Here is a 20,075-nt window from a genome sequence, read left to right on the forward strand (position 1 = left end):
CCCTACTTTCCTCATAACAACTCTTGGTAAACTACCCCAAGACACTACTAAAGTCACCTTCAGACTTCACAATGAGGCAGCCATTAATAATTTCACAACAGCAATAGCAAACATTGATTGGCACACTGAGCTAGAAACCTATACAGATATTGACGAATGTATTAATAATTTTCTAAAAAAAACCCAATACCTCTATAACAAGCACTGCCCTAAAAAAACTAAACAGATGACAGCAAAGAGACTGAACAGTCCCTGGCTAACACCCAGCATTCTCAAATCCATAAATACAAAACACCAATATGAAAAACAGTACAGAATGGGTCACATAACCAGAGACCAAACAAAACGTTACTCGTCAATCCTAACCAGCCTGATAAGAAGGGCAAAAAAATTGTATTATGAGAACAGATTATCCAACTTACGAGGTGATATAAAAAAGACCTGGAAAACCCTATCAGAAATTCTGGGAACAAAAAAGATATCACGAAATAGCGAAATAAAATTAGCAAAAACAGATGAACCCCAACTCCCACCAACAGAAACAGCAAACAGACTCAATGATTTCTTCTCCACTATAGGACAAAACCTTGCCAATAAAATCCCAAGCTCAGATACCCCACCAAATGACTACCTCACCGGCAACTACCCGAACACACTGTTCCTAGCTCCGACTAACCCATACGAAGTCTCCCTTATTATCAACGCACTAAAAAACAAGGCAGGAGATTTAAATACCTTACCACCCCTTATATACAAAAAAGTGTCACAAGTGCTATCACCAATCATTGCAACACTCTTTAACAAATCCATTGAATCCTCCACCTTCCCTACAGTACTCAAAATAGCAAGGGTCACCCCGATCCACAAAGGAGGAGACCAAACAGAGTTGAATAACTATAGGCCAATATCCAACTTACACCCTCTCTCAGAAATCTTCGAAAAATTAATTCATAAACGAATCTACTCCTACCTTATCTCCCAAAACATACTCAACCCCTGCCAATTTGGATTCAGGCCTAATAAAAATACTAATGATGCTATTATACACATGCTAGAACATATATACACTGCAATAGAGAAAAAAGAAGTCCCACTGGGGATCTTCATTGACTTACGTAAAGCTTTTGATACAGTTGACCATGACTTGCTCCACGTAAAATTGTCACACTATGGTATAAGAGGGCACTCCCTCAACTACCTCAAGTCTTACCTCAGCAACAGAAGCCAATATGTGTACGCAAATGGGGCAAACTCTTCTGCACAACCAATTACAGTTGGTGTCCCACAGGGAAGTGTCCTTGGCCCTCTTCTCTTTCTCCTATACATAAATGACCTTCCAAATGCTTCGCAATTACTCAAACCCACACTATTTGCAGATGACACTACATACGTCTTCTCTCACCCGAGCCCAGTCACGCTAGCCAATACTGTAAATACCGAATTACAGAAAATATCTACCTGGATGAGGACTAACAAACTTACACTAAACATTGACAAAACCTACTTCATTCAGTTTGGTAACAGAGCTACAGATGTCCCTCTTAACATAATGATAAATGGATCACCTATCACAAAACTAACAGAGGGAAAATTCTTAGGAATCCACCTTGATAATAGACTCAAATTTCATACACATATACATCAAATTTCTAAGAAAATTTCCAAGACTGTAGGCATACTATCGAAGATACGGTACTATGTTCCACAGTCAGCCCTCCTGGCCCTATATCACTCTCTTATTTACCCCTATCTCACCTATGGAATTTGTGCATGGGGCTCAACAACAATTAACCATCTCAGACCACTAATTACCCAACAAAAGGCTGCAGTTAGAATGATAACAAATTCTCACTACAGGCAGCACACTCCACCAATATTCAATACACTAAACCTACTCACCATACAAAACATCCATACTTATTACTGCACCTATTACATACATAGAACACTTAACTCTGATATTAACCCTCCCCTCAAACATCTCCTTGCCAACCTCAACAGAACACATGACCATAACACAAGGCACAGATCACTCTTTGATGTTCCTCGTGTCCATCTCACACTATGCAAAAACTCAATGCACATAAAAGGCCCTAAAATCTGGAATTCATTACCTGTAAATATAAAAGAAACACAACCTGTTTATAAATTCAAGTCTCTTCTCAAAGATTACTTACTCACCCAAAACCAAATAAATACTGAATAACTGAACATTATAAATTGTATATCTTAAATGTTTCTCACAATTATATCACATAAATGTTAAACCTAAAACCCAATCTAACTTTATTATTTTTTAAATACACTACCTAACAGAATCACTACCTAACTGAATGCAACCATATGACCTGTCTTTGTAATACTCACTTGTGCTTTATAGTTATCTGTTTACATTAATGTTTTATCACTGATTTCATCATTGCTTAGTAGCAGCGCTGTATAGTCCTTGTGGCTTAGCGCTTCTTTTTGATTATAATAATAATAATAATCATTGCTTAGTTAATCTTAAGTTAATTTTAAGCCAGCCCGTAATGCTATGCATAGTATAAGTGGCTTTGGCATACTGCTCTTATCTGTATTTTTTTTGTACCTCTGTATGTGTGCACAAATTGGAAATAAATAAAAATAAATAAATAAAAAAGAGCAGCTGTGACAACTCCCACTTTATGTGTGATTCTTTATCTTTTAACTCCACGCCTCTTGTCAAGACCCTCGCATTTACTTCTCTTACAACCCCATCTATAAATATATTAAACAACCACGGTGACATCACACATCCTTGTCTAAGGCCTACTTTTACTGGGAAATAATTTCCCTCTTTCCTACATACTCTAACTTGAGCCTCACTATCCTCGTAAAAACTCTTCACTGCTTTCAGTAACCTACCTCCTACACCATACACCTGCAACATCTGCTACATTACCCCCCTATCCACCCTGTCATACGCCTTTTTCAAATCCATAAATGCCACAAAGACCTCTTTAGCCTTATCTAAATACTGTTCACTTATATATATATATATATATATATATATATATATATATATATATATATATATATATATATATATATATATATATATATATATATATATATATATAAATATATATATATATATATATATATATATATATATATATATATATATATATATATATATATATATATATATATATATATATATATATATCAGTATGAAGGACTCATTCAGTACGAACGATTCATTCATTCAGTGGAAAACTAACAGGTCGGCCCCAAGGTTCAAGCCTCCCGTCCATTTTTCATTTACCGTCGTTTATTACTGCTTAGAGTTCATAATCCATATGGCTAGAGGGAAGTAAGAATAGATTTATTGCTAAAGCTCCTGGGCTGTAGGGAGGAGTCAGTTGGGCTACAATTGGTGCCACTGACGGACTTATGTACATTATTATTTTAAACAAAACTAAACGCTAAGTCCACCAGTGTCATAAAGCGCTGTAGAAAATATGTACAGAAGTACATATTTATTTTCCTTATTAGAAGCCTGGTGGCTCAGATGCTCTAACGTTGGACACGTTAATCTCGGGACCACCGTTGAAGCCTCCCGTTCATTTTTTCCGGTTATTCATTTACAATCATTAATTACGGCTTAATCTGATCTAGTGTTGTTATTATTTCACAAAATATTTTCTTTCCTAATTCATTTGTTTAGTTGTCATTCAAAAAGAAGTGTAGAGAACGTGAAAAATATTTTGAAATTAAACACACTAGTAATATAATTTTTTTTTATTTAGCAGTTATTGACTAATAATAAGCAGAGTAGTATATCTTAAATATATGTATATATATACATATTTAAATAAATATAAGGTACCACGTCTAGAACTTTACTGGGGACCCTCATCCTCAGAGAAGACAATAAACGTACCTCAGGGAAAACTCAAGATTCTCCCCGGAGCTGTTGGAATATTTTCTTCTCCTACCACCCCCTATAATTTATATTATATACGTACTTTATTAATAGACAGAATACATTGATAGAAAACACAAACATGAGTACATTGGTATAATATATCAAAGGTTATAAATTTCCTCCAGCTCCTCCGAAGCCGGACGCGAGCCCAGTATGCACCATGCGTTTCCCCTCTGGATAGGCGCCAGACCAGTTCAGACTTAACTTCTTACAGGTCAAAGTAATCAAAGTCCAGTATATTACATTAGAGAGAGCGATTTGACAGTGACAGTAGACCTCTTACAGTTAACAGAACTTAAATATAACAAATCCTTGAGACGAAGCTCACTTCAACCATTATGAACAGTCTCGCTCTTGCCTTGCAACAGTTCTTCACACAGTTGTCCCTCTGTCACTTTGTTGATGTGACGCTTGCATTTCCTTTTTTCAAACTATTTTCTCTTCGCTCATCTTTAATTTCCAATTATTTTCCAGAAATGGTGTCTTTCGTGTCTGAGGCGACATCATGCACAGAGACATAAGGGGCACCACTTACCCTCCGCCAACAAGACCTACGGTTGCATAATCTGTCGCAAATAAAATACACTGAACACATTCTGTCTTTAAAACATAAATTTACTATTCTGAACTAAGTAAGAAAAAGTTTTCTTGATAAGAAACAAAAACCATAGGTGCTATGTTGCCCCTTGCCACCAGTCGACTTCCTCGGCGTTTACCTATACCGCTTATTCCCAAGATCGCCACTGCCAACAAGCACCTTTTCCTGCTGTTTTTACTTGTTCTTTCCACCTTGTCTTTCATCCTAACTTTCAATTATATCATCAAACAGGACTACTTAGTAGTCCTGCTTGATGGCCAGGCCTGATGGCCCAGCTTGGCTGCCTTGTGTCTGATGGGCCGGCATCGTTGCCTATCATCACTCATATTGCTTGACGGTCTTTCTGTTGGTCTTAAGAAGCAGCAGGAGGTAGCCTATTATGCGATACCCAAAGATGAGAGCGAAGAGGAGGCCGACATCCAGTCCCATGTTGTCCTGAAAGAGAGCAACATCCAGGGGTGAAAGAGATTAGTAACTCTTAGTTCAATAACTGTACGTTCAATAATCAAATACAGATAATTTGGTAGATAACCTTCAAACTGGTCAGCGGCGAATCCGTTTGAAAAAATATTTAACGTATTCAGACACAAAATTATATAAAAAATTGGCCAATAACACAGAGAAAACAAAACAGAAGATAAGAAGAGTCACTATATATAGGTCTTCATCAGAGGTAAATAACCCACAAGTTGTAAAATAAAGACAGAAAGGCATTTTTTTTTTAAACATGAGCCGTCTCCCACCGAGGCAGAGTGACTCCCGAAAAAGAAGAAACAAAGGATTTTCTCCTTTTTACATTTAGTAATGTGACCAGGCCTCATGGTGGATCAGAGCCTGATCAACCAGGCTGTTACTGTTAAGAACATAAGAACATAAGAAAGGAGGAACACTGCAGCATGCCTGTTGGCCCATACTAGGCAGGTCCTTTACAATTCATCCCACTAACAAGCATTTGACCAACCCAATTTTCAATGCTACCCAAGAAATAAGCTCTGATGTGCAAGTCCCACTCAAATCCAACCCATCCCACTCATGTACTTATCCAACCTAAATTTGAAACTACCCAAAGTCCTAGCCTCAATAACCCAACTAGGTAGACTGTTCCACTCATCAACGCAACCCGACGTACGAACCACAGCCCAGCTGGTCAGGTACTGACTTCAGGTATCTGTCCAGCGCCTTCTGGGAGGCAGTTGTACAGTCTTGGGCCCTTGACACTTACTGTGTTGTCTCTTATCGTGCTAGTGGTGTCCCTGCTTTTCACTGGGGGATGCTACATCGTCTGCCGAGTCTTTTGCTTTCATAGGGAGTGATTTTCGTTTGCAGGTTTGGTACTACTCCCTCTAAAATTTTACAAGTGTATATAATCATGTATCTCCTCCCCCTGCGTTCTAGGGAGTACAGGTTGAGGGTGTGTGGGGTGTTAGTGTACATGTGTGTGGTTTTTATTTAGAGAGAGAGAGAGAGAGAGAGAGAGAGAGTGTGTGTGTGTATGAGTTAGTTGTGTGTGTGTGCTTGGGAGTGTATGTATATGTGCGTGTGTATGTCTGAGACTGCTCATAAATACTCACCTTACTGTAGCCTAGACTTTCAATAACCTCCGTCCCTGTATGGTAACAGAGAGTACTGTTCTCCTCACAGTCCGAGAACTTTTCAACGTCGGCCCACTGGTTGATCATGAGAGCCTCGTTACCGTAGTTGAACCACGAAATGTACCTGACCCACACAAAGTACACTGGCACCGAGCTGCAGGGGCAGGAGAGTATATCAGTGGCGTGCAGTGTGGTAGAAGTGTGGTGAGTGATGTGTGGTCATCGGCATGTGGTGATGGGTTTGTGGTGATGGATGTGTGGTGATGGGTGTGTGGTGAGGATTGTGGTGAGGGGTGTGTTGTCAGGGGCATGTTTTGAGTGATGTGCGGTCATTGGTAAGTAGTGATGGGTTTATGGTGATGGGTGTGAGGTGAGTGATGTGTGGCCAGGGGCATGTGATGAGAGGTGTGTTATCAGGGGCATGTGGTGAGTGATGTGTGATCAGGGGCATCTGGTGAGGTTTGTGTGGTGAGGGATATGTGGTGAGGGGTATGTGGTGGGGGGTATGTGGTGAATGGTGTGTGGTGAGTGGTGTGTGATGAGGGGTGAGTGGTGTGTGGTGAGGGGTATGTAATGAGGGGAATGTGGTGAGAGGTATGTGGTGAGGGGTATGTGGTGAGGGGTATATGTACCAGTAGTCAGTAAAATCTCAACGCCAGTATCTCTTTCTCTATCTCACTCTATTTCAATATATACATATATATATATATATATATATATATATATATATATATATATATATATATATATATATATATATATATATATATATATATATATATATATATATATATATATATATATATATATGTCGTGCCGAATATGTAAAACTGGTCAATTAGTAAGAACTCATTTAAAATTAAGTCTTTTCTAAAATTTTCTCTTATACGTTTAAATATATATTTTTTCATTAATATTAATGTAAAAAATTTTAAATTTGCTTCAAAAGAATCTTAGAAAACTTACCTAACCTTATTATAACATGAATAATTTATTTTAGCCTAACCCATCTAAATATATTTTAGGTTTGTTTACAATAATTTAATACTAAACAAACGCAGTGAAATAAATTTTTTTCCTTAGGTTCAGAATGATTTTGGCGAAATTATTGCATACACAAATTTTCGTTTGTCCTATATGGCAACATGAGCGTTGCTATTTAAGCCAAGATCGCAAATTCTGCCTATTCGGCACGACATATATATATATAATATCGTCCTGAATATGTAAAACTGGTCTATTAGCAAGAACCCATTTAAAATTAAGTCCTTTCAAAGATTTTCTCTTTACGTTTAAAGATACATTTTTTTTCATTAATGTTAATGTAAAAATTTATAATTTTGCACCAAAAGCATCTTAGAAAACTTACCTAACCTTATTATAACAAGCGCAATTTATTTTAGCCTAACCCAACTAAATATATCTTAAATTCGTTCACAATAATTTAATACTAAACAAACACAGTGAAATATATTTTTTTTCGTTAGGTTCAGAATGATTTTGCCGAAATTATTGCATACACAAATTTTCACTTGTGTATGACAAGATGAACGTTGCTATTTAAGCCAAGATCGCAAGTTCTGCCTATTCTTTCAGAGTGGTTGTTTTGCATATTTTGAAATCACCTGTTTACTGTGATCTTATTGCATATATATATATATATATATATATATATATATATATATATATATATATATATATATATATATATATATATATATATATATATATATATATATATATATATATATATATATATATATATATATATATATATTATTTATATAAATATATATATATATATATATATATATATATATATATATATATATATATATATATATATATATATATATATATATATATATATATATATACATGTATATATATATATATATATATATATATATATATATATATATATATATATATATATATATATATATATATATATATATATATATATTCTACTTACTCAGCACTGAGAAAGAATCCTCCAAACAGCATGAGAGGAATGAGGAGTGGAGCGGCGATTACCATAGCCATGGGTACCGTCCTGGCTAAACACGACACCAAGTAACCTGTCGGGAAAAAAGAGAGAGAAAGGCAGGGTTACATCATACACTCGGTCGATGGAATTTTAGACTTTGCCGCTAAAGCAGCTATTTTGTCGAGTGCCCCTTATTTATCCAGTGGACGCTAGCGAACGAGCCTATGGATACACAAAAGATTTAACAGGATTACATCAGTTTATATTTACAATTGATATCTTATTTATTGCAAGCGTATCGCACAGTATATACAGTATCTAATCTCCATATTCTTCAAGCCACGGTATGGGTGGTGGATCGAACTCACGGCAAGTGAGTCGTAAAACTCAATCAGTTACTTATTGTAGTGTTCAAGAGAGAAGTGTACAGCTTATATGTGATATTAGATTATGCATATACTAGATAATATACTACACAAGTAATACGGTTGACATGCTCACATGTGCCTTACTAACCATCCCCAGACCAATAAACTATCCCCAGACGAATATACTAGCTATCCCTAGTCACTATATTAGCCTTTCCTAGTCCACTATACTAGCCTTTCCCAGTCTAATATATTAACCTTTCTCCAGCCCCTCCCACCTGACGTTCTTAGTCCACCATACTTCCCCCGGTTCACAGTACTATCATTCACTATACTCCCCTTGCATCATTTAACTGTATTAACTCCCCCACTCCACACTAGTCTCCCCAGGTCATCCTATACTTCACTAGGCCACCCCAAACTTTCCTGAGCTCCAAGCTCACTGCTTACCAAAGGAGATGGCAGCGTTGGCCACCAGCATGAGTATGGCCATGCAAACGAAAAAGTTCTTGGCATCTGTTGAGAGACCTATCATGTAGTAGGTGATAGCAGTGAAGACGGCAGGTTGTATCAGCGCCAGAGGCAGCTCAGCCAGGTTCTTACACAGGAAGTAGACGCTAGTGCGGTACATTCCGTTAAAGTGTTCTCGCAGGAATATGGGCAGCTCGGAGCAGAAAGTCTGATAGGAAGGAAGAATTAGAACATAAGAAATGAGAAACACTGCAGCAGGCCTTTTGGCCCATACTATTAGGCAGGTCCGTGTCAAGCCCAAACCCACCAACATAAATATTTGCCCAACGCATTTTCAATGCTACCCGAGGTATGCTAACCCTATTAACTCATCTGTAAGTCCCACTTAAATCCAATCCCACTCACTCATGTACTTATTTAACCTAAATTTGTAAGTACCCAAGGATTTAGCTTGAATGATCCACTAGGCAAACTGTTCCACTCATCGACTACTCTATTTCCAAACCAATACTTTCCTATATCCTTTCTAAATCTAACCTTCTCCAATATGAATTCATTATTTCGGGTTCTTTCTTGGAAGGATATCCTCAGGACTTTGTTTATATCTCCAATCTTAAAACCTATTTTCTACTTATACACTTCAATCATGACATGCACTTCAATCACGACTTATACACTACAGTCAGAAGGAGAAGTGGGAAGGGCAAGAGAGAGAGAGGAAGGAACAGATGAATGGTACTTATAGTTTCTGTTTTTGCACATTGGAATTTGCAAGAATTTAGATCCATCCACATCTCTTCCAAAGCAAACCCTTATTTAAGGAATTCTGCCACTCTCCTATCTGCCACTCCCCTCTCTGCCACTCCCCTCTCTGCCACTCCCCTCTCTGCCATTCCCCTCTCTGCCTCTCCCCTTTCTGCCTCCCCCCTCTCTGCCTCTCCCCTCTCTGCCAACATGGCTCATATCAGGCGGATAAAACCAACGAACTTACTGCCAGCTGAGCAGGAACTATATGTGTAAGGCAATTTACCAAACGTCTTCATCCGCCCAAGGTTTAACCTGGGTGTTATAGTCGTTAGCCGAAAAAACCATACCACGGGCGGGATTTGAACCCGCGGTCAGAGAGTCTCAAAACTCTAGACCGTCGCGTTAGCCACTGGACCAGCTAGCCACAATAAGCTTCGTCCAACTAGGTATATTTCTACACCATAGGAAGGTTAGCATAGGCACCACTGTGACCACAAATGCAAGTTTTTACAGACGAATCTCCAGCTAGCGTGGCCGGTAGCCGAAGACTGTATACTAAGCCAGTAGCCACTGGTTACTATGATGATCCTTGAGTGGATGTTTACTTTGTCTCTAGTATCTAAATAAATGGTTCAGAGAACCGACAAGTTGATACATTAGACACATGTGCAACGTTTAGGCATCTTTAGTGAGGAAACGGTTCGCCACACAGTGGCTTCGTCAGTCCATACAAAGAAGAATGGTGAAGTTCAGAAGAAGTTTGAGGTAATCAGTCCCTCAGCCTGGAGTCGATGTAATCAGTCTTGAAAAGAATGATGGACTGATTACAACGTCCAGTATCTGGAGTGATTGTTGGTTTGTTTAATTATTCCTGTAAAGGATGTTGTTTAGTTTTCTTGAATCTTGGGTAAATATATATTTGAATTTTGTTGTCAGGAGGCTGAATATTGGGTAGAGTCTATGAAAAAGTTCCATTTTAGGCAATGTGTGACAAAGCTGACAGCTGGGTATCACCTATGATAAAGCTGACAGCTGGGTATCACCTATGATAAAGCTGACAGCTGGGTATCACCTGTGATAAAGCTGACAGCTGGGTATCACCTATGATAAAGCTGACAGCTGGGCATCACCTATGATAAAGCTGACAGCTGGGTATCACCTATGATAAAGCTGACAGCTGAGTATCACCTATGATAAAGCTGACAGCTGGGTATCACTTATGATAAAGCTGACAGCTGGATATCACCTATGATAAAGCTGACAGCTGGGTATCACCTATGATAAAGCTGACAGCTGGGTATCACTTATGATAAAGCTGACAGCTGGGTATCACCTATGATAAAGCTGACAGCTGGGTATCACTTATGATAAAGCTGACAGCTGGGTATCACCTATGATAAAGCTGACAGCTGGGTATCACTTATGATAAAGCTGACAGCTGGGTATCACCTATGATAAAGCTGACAGCTGGGTATCACTTATGATAAAGCTGACAGCTGGGTATCACCTATGATAAAGCTGAATGTTAAATAATTGTAACAACGCTGTCAACCCCCCCCCCTCCTTATTAAACTATTCAACCGTGGTGTATAATTTTTTTGTGAGAAGCTTCAGAAATTACTATTACAATTAATTTTATCATTATTGTCACTATTACTACTAAGATTCCTGTTATTATGATTTTTATTGTTATAATTTATGTAACATGGTAAGAGTATAATTAATATACACAGACCAACATCTGTAAATGATTTACTAATATCCCCATTACTGTTAAAGATGTAAATTAACTAAAGAAATGTATTAAACTACGGCCATTCTCGCTTAGTGATAGTCCACTGTCAGTGGTTCCAATATGATTTCACTGGAATATTGTTTAACTGTAATATAATGCATTAATTAATTTTTTTTATGTGTTAGATTATTTTTCTAAGTGTTATTAATCACTGTAATAATTAATGCCAGTGTTAATAAGATGTAGTGATTAGATTAAACCACTGTTAAGAATTTTTTACATAGAGGTTATTTTAGGGTGTGAGATATGCTCAAGAAACTTTGGAGGGAAGACGAGGACAGAAAACAGTCAAAAAAGAAGGTTTGAGCTTGCTGCCACCTGCAGCTCACAAGACTGCCATCCCCACGAGCCCCTTTGGGGCGGGGCAGATGGCAGACCAGAGGCCTAGCTTCTCCCTACGAGCCCCGTGAGGGCGGGGACTGTGGCTAGGCCTGGGGACACTTGGTCCTAAAGATGAGGGGGTACTTGTACCTCCTCCCATGGGAGACTTAGGTCTCAAGATACTCCCCAGATAGGGAGCCAAGGCCGGGTCACCACTACTTGGAAAAGACCCGGGCCGAGAGAATACCGGCGAAAAAAAACAAAAAAAAAACAGTTAGTACTATACCACTTCTTTGGACCTAATCTTAATAGAAGATCCACTGTCTGCTGCTAACAAGATTTAGCAGCCAAATAGGCACTATGAAGATATGCCAGAGGCTTACTAGAGTACTTTACGACCCTAGTCCTGGAGGATCAGACAAGACATGTAATCTGAAGACCATAAGGTCTCTGTGCTAACCTGAAGAAGGAATATGTAGGCCAACTGGATCAGGAAAGTACTCAGATATAGCATGATAAAGCAGGGGAGTTCCTTGGAAACCCATGGAGTGCGAGCCATAATTTTTACATGACTATGGCATGAATTATGTGTCCTGGTGTAGTAAATGTTAAGTTTCGGATCCCCCTGTAATGTGTGTGTGTTTATTAAATTGTAAGTTTTTTTTTTTTATCTGGGTATGTTTTATTACCTCCTTGAGCCATGTTTATAGGTTCCATTTGATATATATATATATATATATATATATATATATATATATATATATATATATATATATACAAGGAATTCGCAACAGCAGGCGAAATATACAAACACTGATCTCTGGCTGAAGGAGACTCGAACCTACGAACCTTGGAACAAGGTACGCAGTGCTTTACCAATCTACCCACACTGGACCATGCTGATGCATGCAGGGGATGAGATGAAAAGCTGTAAGCCCTGAAAGCTGGCTGCCTTGGATCAAAGTCTAGCGCAAGCTGGACTCCAAGGTATTGGTCCAGTGTGGGTAGATGGGTAAAGCACTGCGTACCTTGTTCCAAGGTTCGTAGGTTCGAGTCTCCTTCAGCCAGAGATCAGTGTTTGTGTATATTTCGCCTGCTCTTGCGAATTCCTTGCATTGTTGATATCTCTAGTAAGGCTGGTGCATGCAGGGGATGAGATAAAAAGCTGTAAGCCTTCTCCCTGAAAGCTGGCTGCCTTGGATCAAAGTCTAGCGCAAGCTGGACTCCAAGGTATTGGTCCAGTGTGGGTAGATTAGTAAAGCACTGCGTACCTTGTTCCAAGGTTCGTAGGTTCGAGTCTCCTTCAGCCAGAGATCAGTGTTTGTGTATATTTCGCCTGCTCTTGCGAATTCCTTGCATTGTTAATATCTCTAGTAAGGCTGATGCATGCAGGGGATGAGATGAAAAGCTGTAAGCCTTCTCCCTGAAAGCTGGCTGCCTTGGATCAAAGTCTAGCGCAAGCTGGACTCCAAGGTATTGGTCCAGTGTGGGTAGATTGGTAAAGCACTGCGTACCTTGTTCCAAGGTTCGTAGGTTCGAGTCTCCTTCAGCCAGAGATCAGTGTTTGTGTATATTTCGCCTGCTCTTGCGAATTCCTTATATATATATATATATATATATATATATATATATATATATGTATATATATATATATATATATATATATATATATATATATATATATATATATATATATATATATATGTCGTGCCGAATAGGCAGAACTTCCGATCTTGGCTTAAATAGCAACGTTCATCTTGCCATGTAGGACAAGTGAAAATTTGTGTATGCAATAATTTCGCCAAAATCATTCTGAACCTAACGAAAAAAATATGTTTCACTGGGTTTGTTTAGTATTAAATTATTGTAAACAAATCTAAAATATATTTAGTTGGGTTAGGCTAAAATAAATTGTTCTTGCTATAATAAGGTTAGGTAAGTTTTCTAAGAATCTTTTGGTGCAAAATTAAAATTTTTTACATTAACATTAATGAAAAAAATATATCTCTAAACGTATTAGATAAAATTTCAAAAAGGACTTAATTTTAAATGAGTTCTTGCTAATTGACCAGTTTTACATATTCGGCACGACATATATATATATATATATATATATATATATATATATATATATATATATATATATATATATATATATATATATATATATATATATATATATATATATAATATATATATATATATACATTATATATATATATATATATATATATATATATATATATATATATATATATATATATATATATATATATATATATATATATATATATATATATATATATATATGTATATATATATATATATATACATTATATATATATATATATATATATATATATATATATATATATATATATATATATGTACATATATATATATATATATATATATATATATATATATATATATATATATATATATATATATATATATATATATATATATATATATATATATATATGTCGTGCCGAATAGGCAGAACTTGCGATCTTGGCTTAAATAGCAACGCTCATCTTGCCAAATAGGACAAGTGAAAATTTGTGTATGCAGTAATTTCGCCAAAATCATTCTTAACCTAACGAAAAAAATATACTTCACTGTGTTTGTTTAGTTTTAAATTACTGTAAACAAATCTAAAATATATTTAGTTGGGTTAGGCTAAAATAAATTGTTCTTGTTGTAATAAGGTTAGGTAAGTTTTCTAAGATTCTTTTGGAGCAAAATTAAAAATTTTAACATTAACATTAATGAAAAAAACATATCTTTAAATGTGTAAGAGAAAATTTTAGAAAGGACTTAATTTTAAATGAGTTCTTGCTAATTGACCAGTTTTACATATTCGGCACGACATATATATATATATATATATATATATATATATATATATATATATATATATATATATATATATATATATATATATATATATATATATAATTAACCATATCTTTTCTCTTTATACTCAAAATCTAATAAGGTGCTTTCTGCTCAGTTTTCAGGCCAAGCTACCCTAAGAAACAGTATTTATCAGAACCAACACTTTGTCTTAACTCTCCTGATAAATTAGACACATGGGCAAGACTTGGGTATCTTTATTGAGGAAACGTTTCGCTACACAGTGGCTTTATCAGTCCTATACAAAGAAGAATGGTGAAGATCAGAAGAAGTTTGAGGTAATCAGTCCCTCAGCCTGAAGTCCAGGTAATCAGTCCATCAATTTTGAAAAGAACACAGCATATGCACGAAGAAGTGACTTACATACTGTAGACAGGTGAGGTGACGCAGTCGTAGGTGATATCACACTGGACAAATCCACAGGTGGAAATAAGTAATGCCTATAGGTTAGACAAGTGAAGAATTCCCTGTATCAAGATCCGAAGCTGTTGCTAGGCTCTCCACCAACTCCAAGGCCGAGGGACTCATTACCTCATCTTTTGTATATACTTCTTCACATGTCCTTGTATTGTACTGATAAAGCCACTGGTTAGAGGAACGTCTACATTAAAGATACCCAGATGTTGCACATGTGTCTAATTCATCATCTTGTCGGTATTATATACCATTTATGTACAAAAGAATCTTTGCTTGATAAACGGAGATATAAAACTCATCTTAAAATTCATTACATAAACACCGATCATTTACAACAAAATATTTTTCTCAAACATAGGTAGCTTTTAAATGAACTTTCGTAATTTTAAGAAAACAAGTAATTAACACCATAACTCAAGATTAATAAATTATTCCGACTCCAGTGACAGCCAATCAGCCGTTTTTTAATTAACTGTATATTTGGTGCAGAAAATATATTTATATTTAAATTCGAGGTTAAATCATAAATCTGAATCCAGTAGCAGATGTTGAGTGACGGCGGAATGAATGCTTACTTACATTGACGACTCCCATTGAGTTGGAGAAACTCATCTGCGTCAGGAGGAGGAAGAGTGCACCGTTGAGGTTGGTGATGCCATCCTGGTTGGTCTCCTGGTTCAAGAAGATCACGCCCACTAGAAGCGCGATCAACTGATGGGTACACAAGTGGATTTAATACAGCTTGTAGCTACAAGTTTGCATATTGGATTTGTGAACACAGCCCAAGAGACGGAGGGGCTCATGCAAAGACGTCCTCAATTAGTGTTTTTCTCTGACTGAAGGAAAGTAATGTGAAACTCAATTTACGATATGAGGCAGTTAAATCGAACAAATTTATAAGCGCAGACACCACTGATCATAATGCTGGCTAAAAGACTTAATTTAAATTAAATTTATTTATAAATTTAAATGAATAATTTTACACACACACACACACACACACACACACACACACACACACACACACACACACACACACACACACACACACACACACACACACACACACACACGGGAAAGAGACATTACCAGAAAGTCAAAGAGAAAAAATAAATCAAGGAGTTCTGGACACAATGGAAAACAAATGGAGAAAAGATGAAGGAACTAATGAATAAGCAAGATAACTCAAAGAAAATGGAAGCAGACTATGTTACTCTGTGACTTCTGAAAGACAGAGAAGAAACACTGCGAGCCACTGGAAGAAATCTAAAACAAGCCAATAGAAACGGTGACATTGCCAGATATATATATATGAGTAAGAGAGCAAATGTAGTCCTAATATTTGGAAAAGGTAACAGGCAGGTAGAATTAAACTACAAGTCAACAGTTTTGACTATGTAAGGTGATGAAACACATGATCGCAATAAAAATGGCTCCGCATCTGACAATGAGCGATTTAATAAACAACAATTATCAAGTTCTAGATGGTAAATCCTGTACTCACAAACCTGCCTGAGTACTCTGACACGGTAACAGAAATGATGACAAAGAGAAAGCAATGAGTGGACCACAAAAATGCAGTTAGCACGGTAAGATAAAGCCGAGAACAGGAGGAGCAGGCAGGAATAACGTAGAAGGTATTGTAATTTTTCAGAGTGTACCTAATAGGATGGAGACAAATAATGATTCCATCTAAGAGACATCAGATTGGGAAAGTGAAATATGTGGGGTTCCACGAAGTTTTGTTCTTGGAGCACTAACATGCTCACTGTTACTGGGTACCTGATGTTTGAAGCACTGTTGGCTTACTCTCTTCGAAGTATGCTGACATTCTTCGAAGAGAGTGGGGTAAGTGTTCTAAATTGGCCTGGAAACTCTCCTGACATCAACCCAACTGAGAATCTATGGACAATAACCAAATGCAGGATTACGAGATAGAACTGTTCAAATGTGTAGAAACTAATTGCTGTTACTATTAGGACCTGGTACCACGACGAGGAACTTGTCAAAATGTGCTTAACATTGGTCAATTCTATGTCAAAGCCTGTAGCAATACCTATAAAAGCAAAGGACAGTCATATCTCTTATTAAGTCAATTATCTGTCATATCATTGCCGTGTATTTTTCAAATAAACATTAATTTCCAAATAAATGTCTTATTTCATCACTGTCCCAATTAAAATGAAAATAAAAAATGCTGAAAAAATAGTGAATTTTTAAACACTTTCGTGAATTCTCACATTATCAAGGAAATGTAAAAAAAAATAGAATAGAAGAAGCTTATAAGGCTGAGACATCACTTCACATACGACCCTATACCCGACCCAGTATTATGCGGGTGTGAGGGTCAAGATATATGTCAAGTGAAAATTATGCGGGTCATGTCATGCACTGCTTAAATTCCTCACAAATTTTATTATTAACGAATCTAATTTATATAAACCTGAACTACTATTCCCCCTCAAGGGAGGTTCCTTGACGCTGGTACGGGGCTCTTTATCTAGGGCATTGGATCTGTGCTCCGGTTCCCTGAATTGAGCCTGAATACCTTCCATCCCCCCCCCCACATGCGCTGTATAATCCTACGGGTTTAGCGCTTCCCTGTGATCATAATAATAATGAACTACTATTCATATTAAAATCATTATTTTTATGAAGCTTGATTCAGGTTTGATACAACTTTCCAGGACTTTAGTAAACCAACTGGGTGGTTAAACTCTCTCATATGAATAAACAGAGAGTTAGAATACTATACAGTTATGCTGCTGTATTTATGCTGTTGTAATCTTAGTTCAAGACTTTATCCAGTTTGATCCTGCTAAACTTTATTGTATTTTTAAAAGGGAATCTTAAAGACTCAGCCATCAGCATTTTTGGAGAATTCTTTATCAATTTTTTACTGCATCGAGATTTAAAAAAAACTTGGATTTTAAAATTCTTAAGTAGAGAAGGTATATCAAGGTTTTCATGGTAAAGGAGAGCCAACATATTCTTGGTTGAATATTCTTGTTTGTTCTTTTTCGATTTGATATTATTATTATTATAATCAAAAAGAAGCGCTAAGCCACAAGGACTATACAGGGCTTTCGATTTGATAGCTCTAGGCCTTTCGTGTTGAAATCAACACATCATCAGAAGCTTGGAATATTGCTGAAATGAATAGGAAGATCAAGAAGTTTCATTCAGGGTAACGATTCTATCTCAGCTGAGGTAGATGACGCCAGGCAGACCAGCACCGAGTGCCAGGAAAAAATGAAAGCAGAGTACTAAAGCAGTAGAAAACAATCCAGCACACAAGACTCACGAAATCGTAATACCATGATTGTAAACAAACTACGGCATGGGTGGGGCTCAAACTCACGATTAGTGAGTCGTAAAACTCCAGGGAGTTTGAGTTCCAGCCACCAGCACTAATAATGTTGTGATGACTTTGCGAACATAACATCAGTGACATTTCAATTATCAAAAATTCGGTCAGATTTCGATACAATATAAATGACTATGTTCTAAATGTAAATATATGTGACAACTGTTTTAGGAAAATTCTGTAATATTAAGGAAAATGGGTCTAGAGCTGAATCACTTAAAACAAGAGGGCGATGTCTATATAGCTTATCAAGAGGAAGACATCTATAGTTCATCTATTCCACCAAGCTCTTGAGAAGACATTGGTCTAACACAAGAAAGAGCAGGAAAATGCCTTAATTTCTCGGTATGGAACTATGACGCTTAAGACAATTGAAAGCATTCGCATAGGAATCCAGCTTCAGGTTATGCATGATGGCCTCAGTTATAAACGAATCAAATTTGAATAAGCTGAAACTATTATTATATAATGAACGTTTATATCCTATAAAAATATTTTTTTCAAGCCATGAGGTACAAGGAACTAGGTCTCTGGCTATCGACCAATTTGCAGGATTGTTACAAACCCTGGTGTGGTTGAATATTTCTGTAGATTCCTGAGCTATTGGTATCGAATATTGGTGTTGTGTTAGCCTAACATCTAGAGGTTTACCTATCTGTCCCATGTAAGATGAGTTGCAGCCATTACACCCAAACCTGTAAGCACCGCCAACACAGTGTTGAAAGGGAATTGTTGATCAAAATGCTTTTAATAGTCGGTGAATTCTTAAAAACTACTTGAATGTTGAATCTTTATAGGGCAGTCGGCAGGACAGATAAATTCTCATTGTATGGGAGAACCAGCACATTCTAAATCTGAGGTATTATCCTAGGTTCAGTCTTATGGTAAGCTTTCCTAGCTGCCAGCAAAGCCGTTCTACAGACTCCTTAGGGTAACGTAGTTTCATAGTAATATGAAAGATTTTCTTAATTTCCTTATCAAGAAACTCTGGGCTGCACTGTACACGATAGGTTCTCAGGAACATAGTGAGAAAGACATTCCTTTTCATTCTTGTTTCATGGTTAGAGTAGTAGTGGATATAAGAGCAAACATTAGTGGTCTTCCTACATACTGTTAACTTAAACACTATCAACCCGGTGGATCAGAACATCTAAGTATGAAAGTTTGAAGTCCACTTGTTTCTCCAGAGTGAATTTAATATTCGAGACAAGAACGTTAAGCTTATCTTGGTAAAAATGTGTTTAGGTCCATATCATTCTGCCAAAGACACAAGATGTCATCCACATATCTGAACTACTTAGCATCACGGGGAAGGATATCTTTCAGCAGCTTAGGTCTCAAAAAACTTCATATGCAGATTGCTTAATAGGGGAGACAATGGATTTCCCATAGCCATTCCCTGCCTTTGAGCGTAATATTTCCCTTCAAATTCAAATTTGTATCCAAGCACACACAACTTAATAAACTCAGTAATGGTGTTCTTATCGAACAGCAGGGAAAACTCATCTAATTTTTCATCCAAATAGAATAACAGATCA

The 20,075-nt window shown here is 36.8% G+C and overlaps 1 protein-coding gene across 5 annotated transcripts in view; it reads right to left on the minus strand.

The window, feature by feature from the left end:
• Positions 1 to 3,750: 3,750 nt before the first annotated feature.
• Positions 3,751 to 20,075, minus strand: part of LOC128686255 (protein white) — a 50,149-nt gene continuing 33,824 nt past the window's right edge. For 4 of the 5 annotated variants that reach the window (XM_070085752.1, XM_070085749.1, XM_070085750.1 and 1 more), the window contains exons 12-16: positions 15,750 to 15,881; positions 8,951 to 9,179; positions 8,118 to 8,223; positions 6,122 to 6,296; positions 3,751 to 4,985 (exon numbers count right to left, since the gene is read on the minus strand). In XM_070085752.1, coding sequence (XP_069941853.1) covers positions 4,869 to 4,985; positions 6,122 to 6,296; positions 8,118 to 8,223; positions 8,951 to 9,179; positions 15,750 to 15,881 — 759 coding nt within the window. In that variant the 3' untranslated portion in view covers positions 3,751 to 4,868. The remainder of the gene's footprint in view (positions 4,986 to 6,121; positions 6,297 to 8,117; positions 8,224 to 8,950; positions 9,180 to 15,749; positions 15,882 to 20,075) is intronic. The other variant, XM_070085753.1, reaches the window with a different exon arrangement.

Source organism: Cherax quadricarinatus, chromosome 17, assembly GCF_038502225.1.
Source record: "Cherax quadricarinatus isolate ZL_2023a chromosome 17, ASM3850222v1, whole genome shotgun sequence".
Taxonomy (NCBI): domain Eukaryota; kingdom Metazoa; phylum Arthropoda; class Malacostraca; order Decapoda; family Parastacidae; genus Cherax; species Cherax quadricarinatus.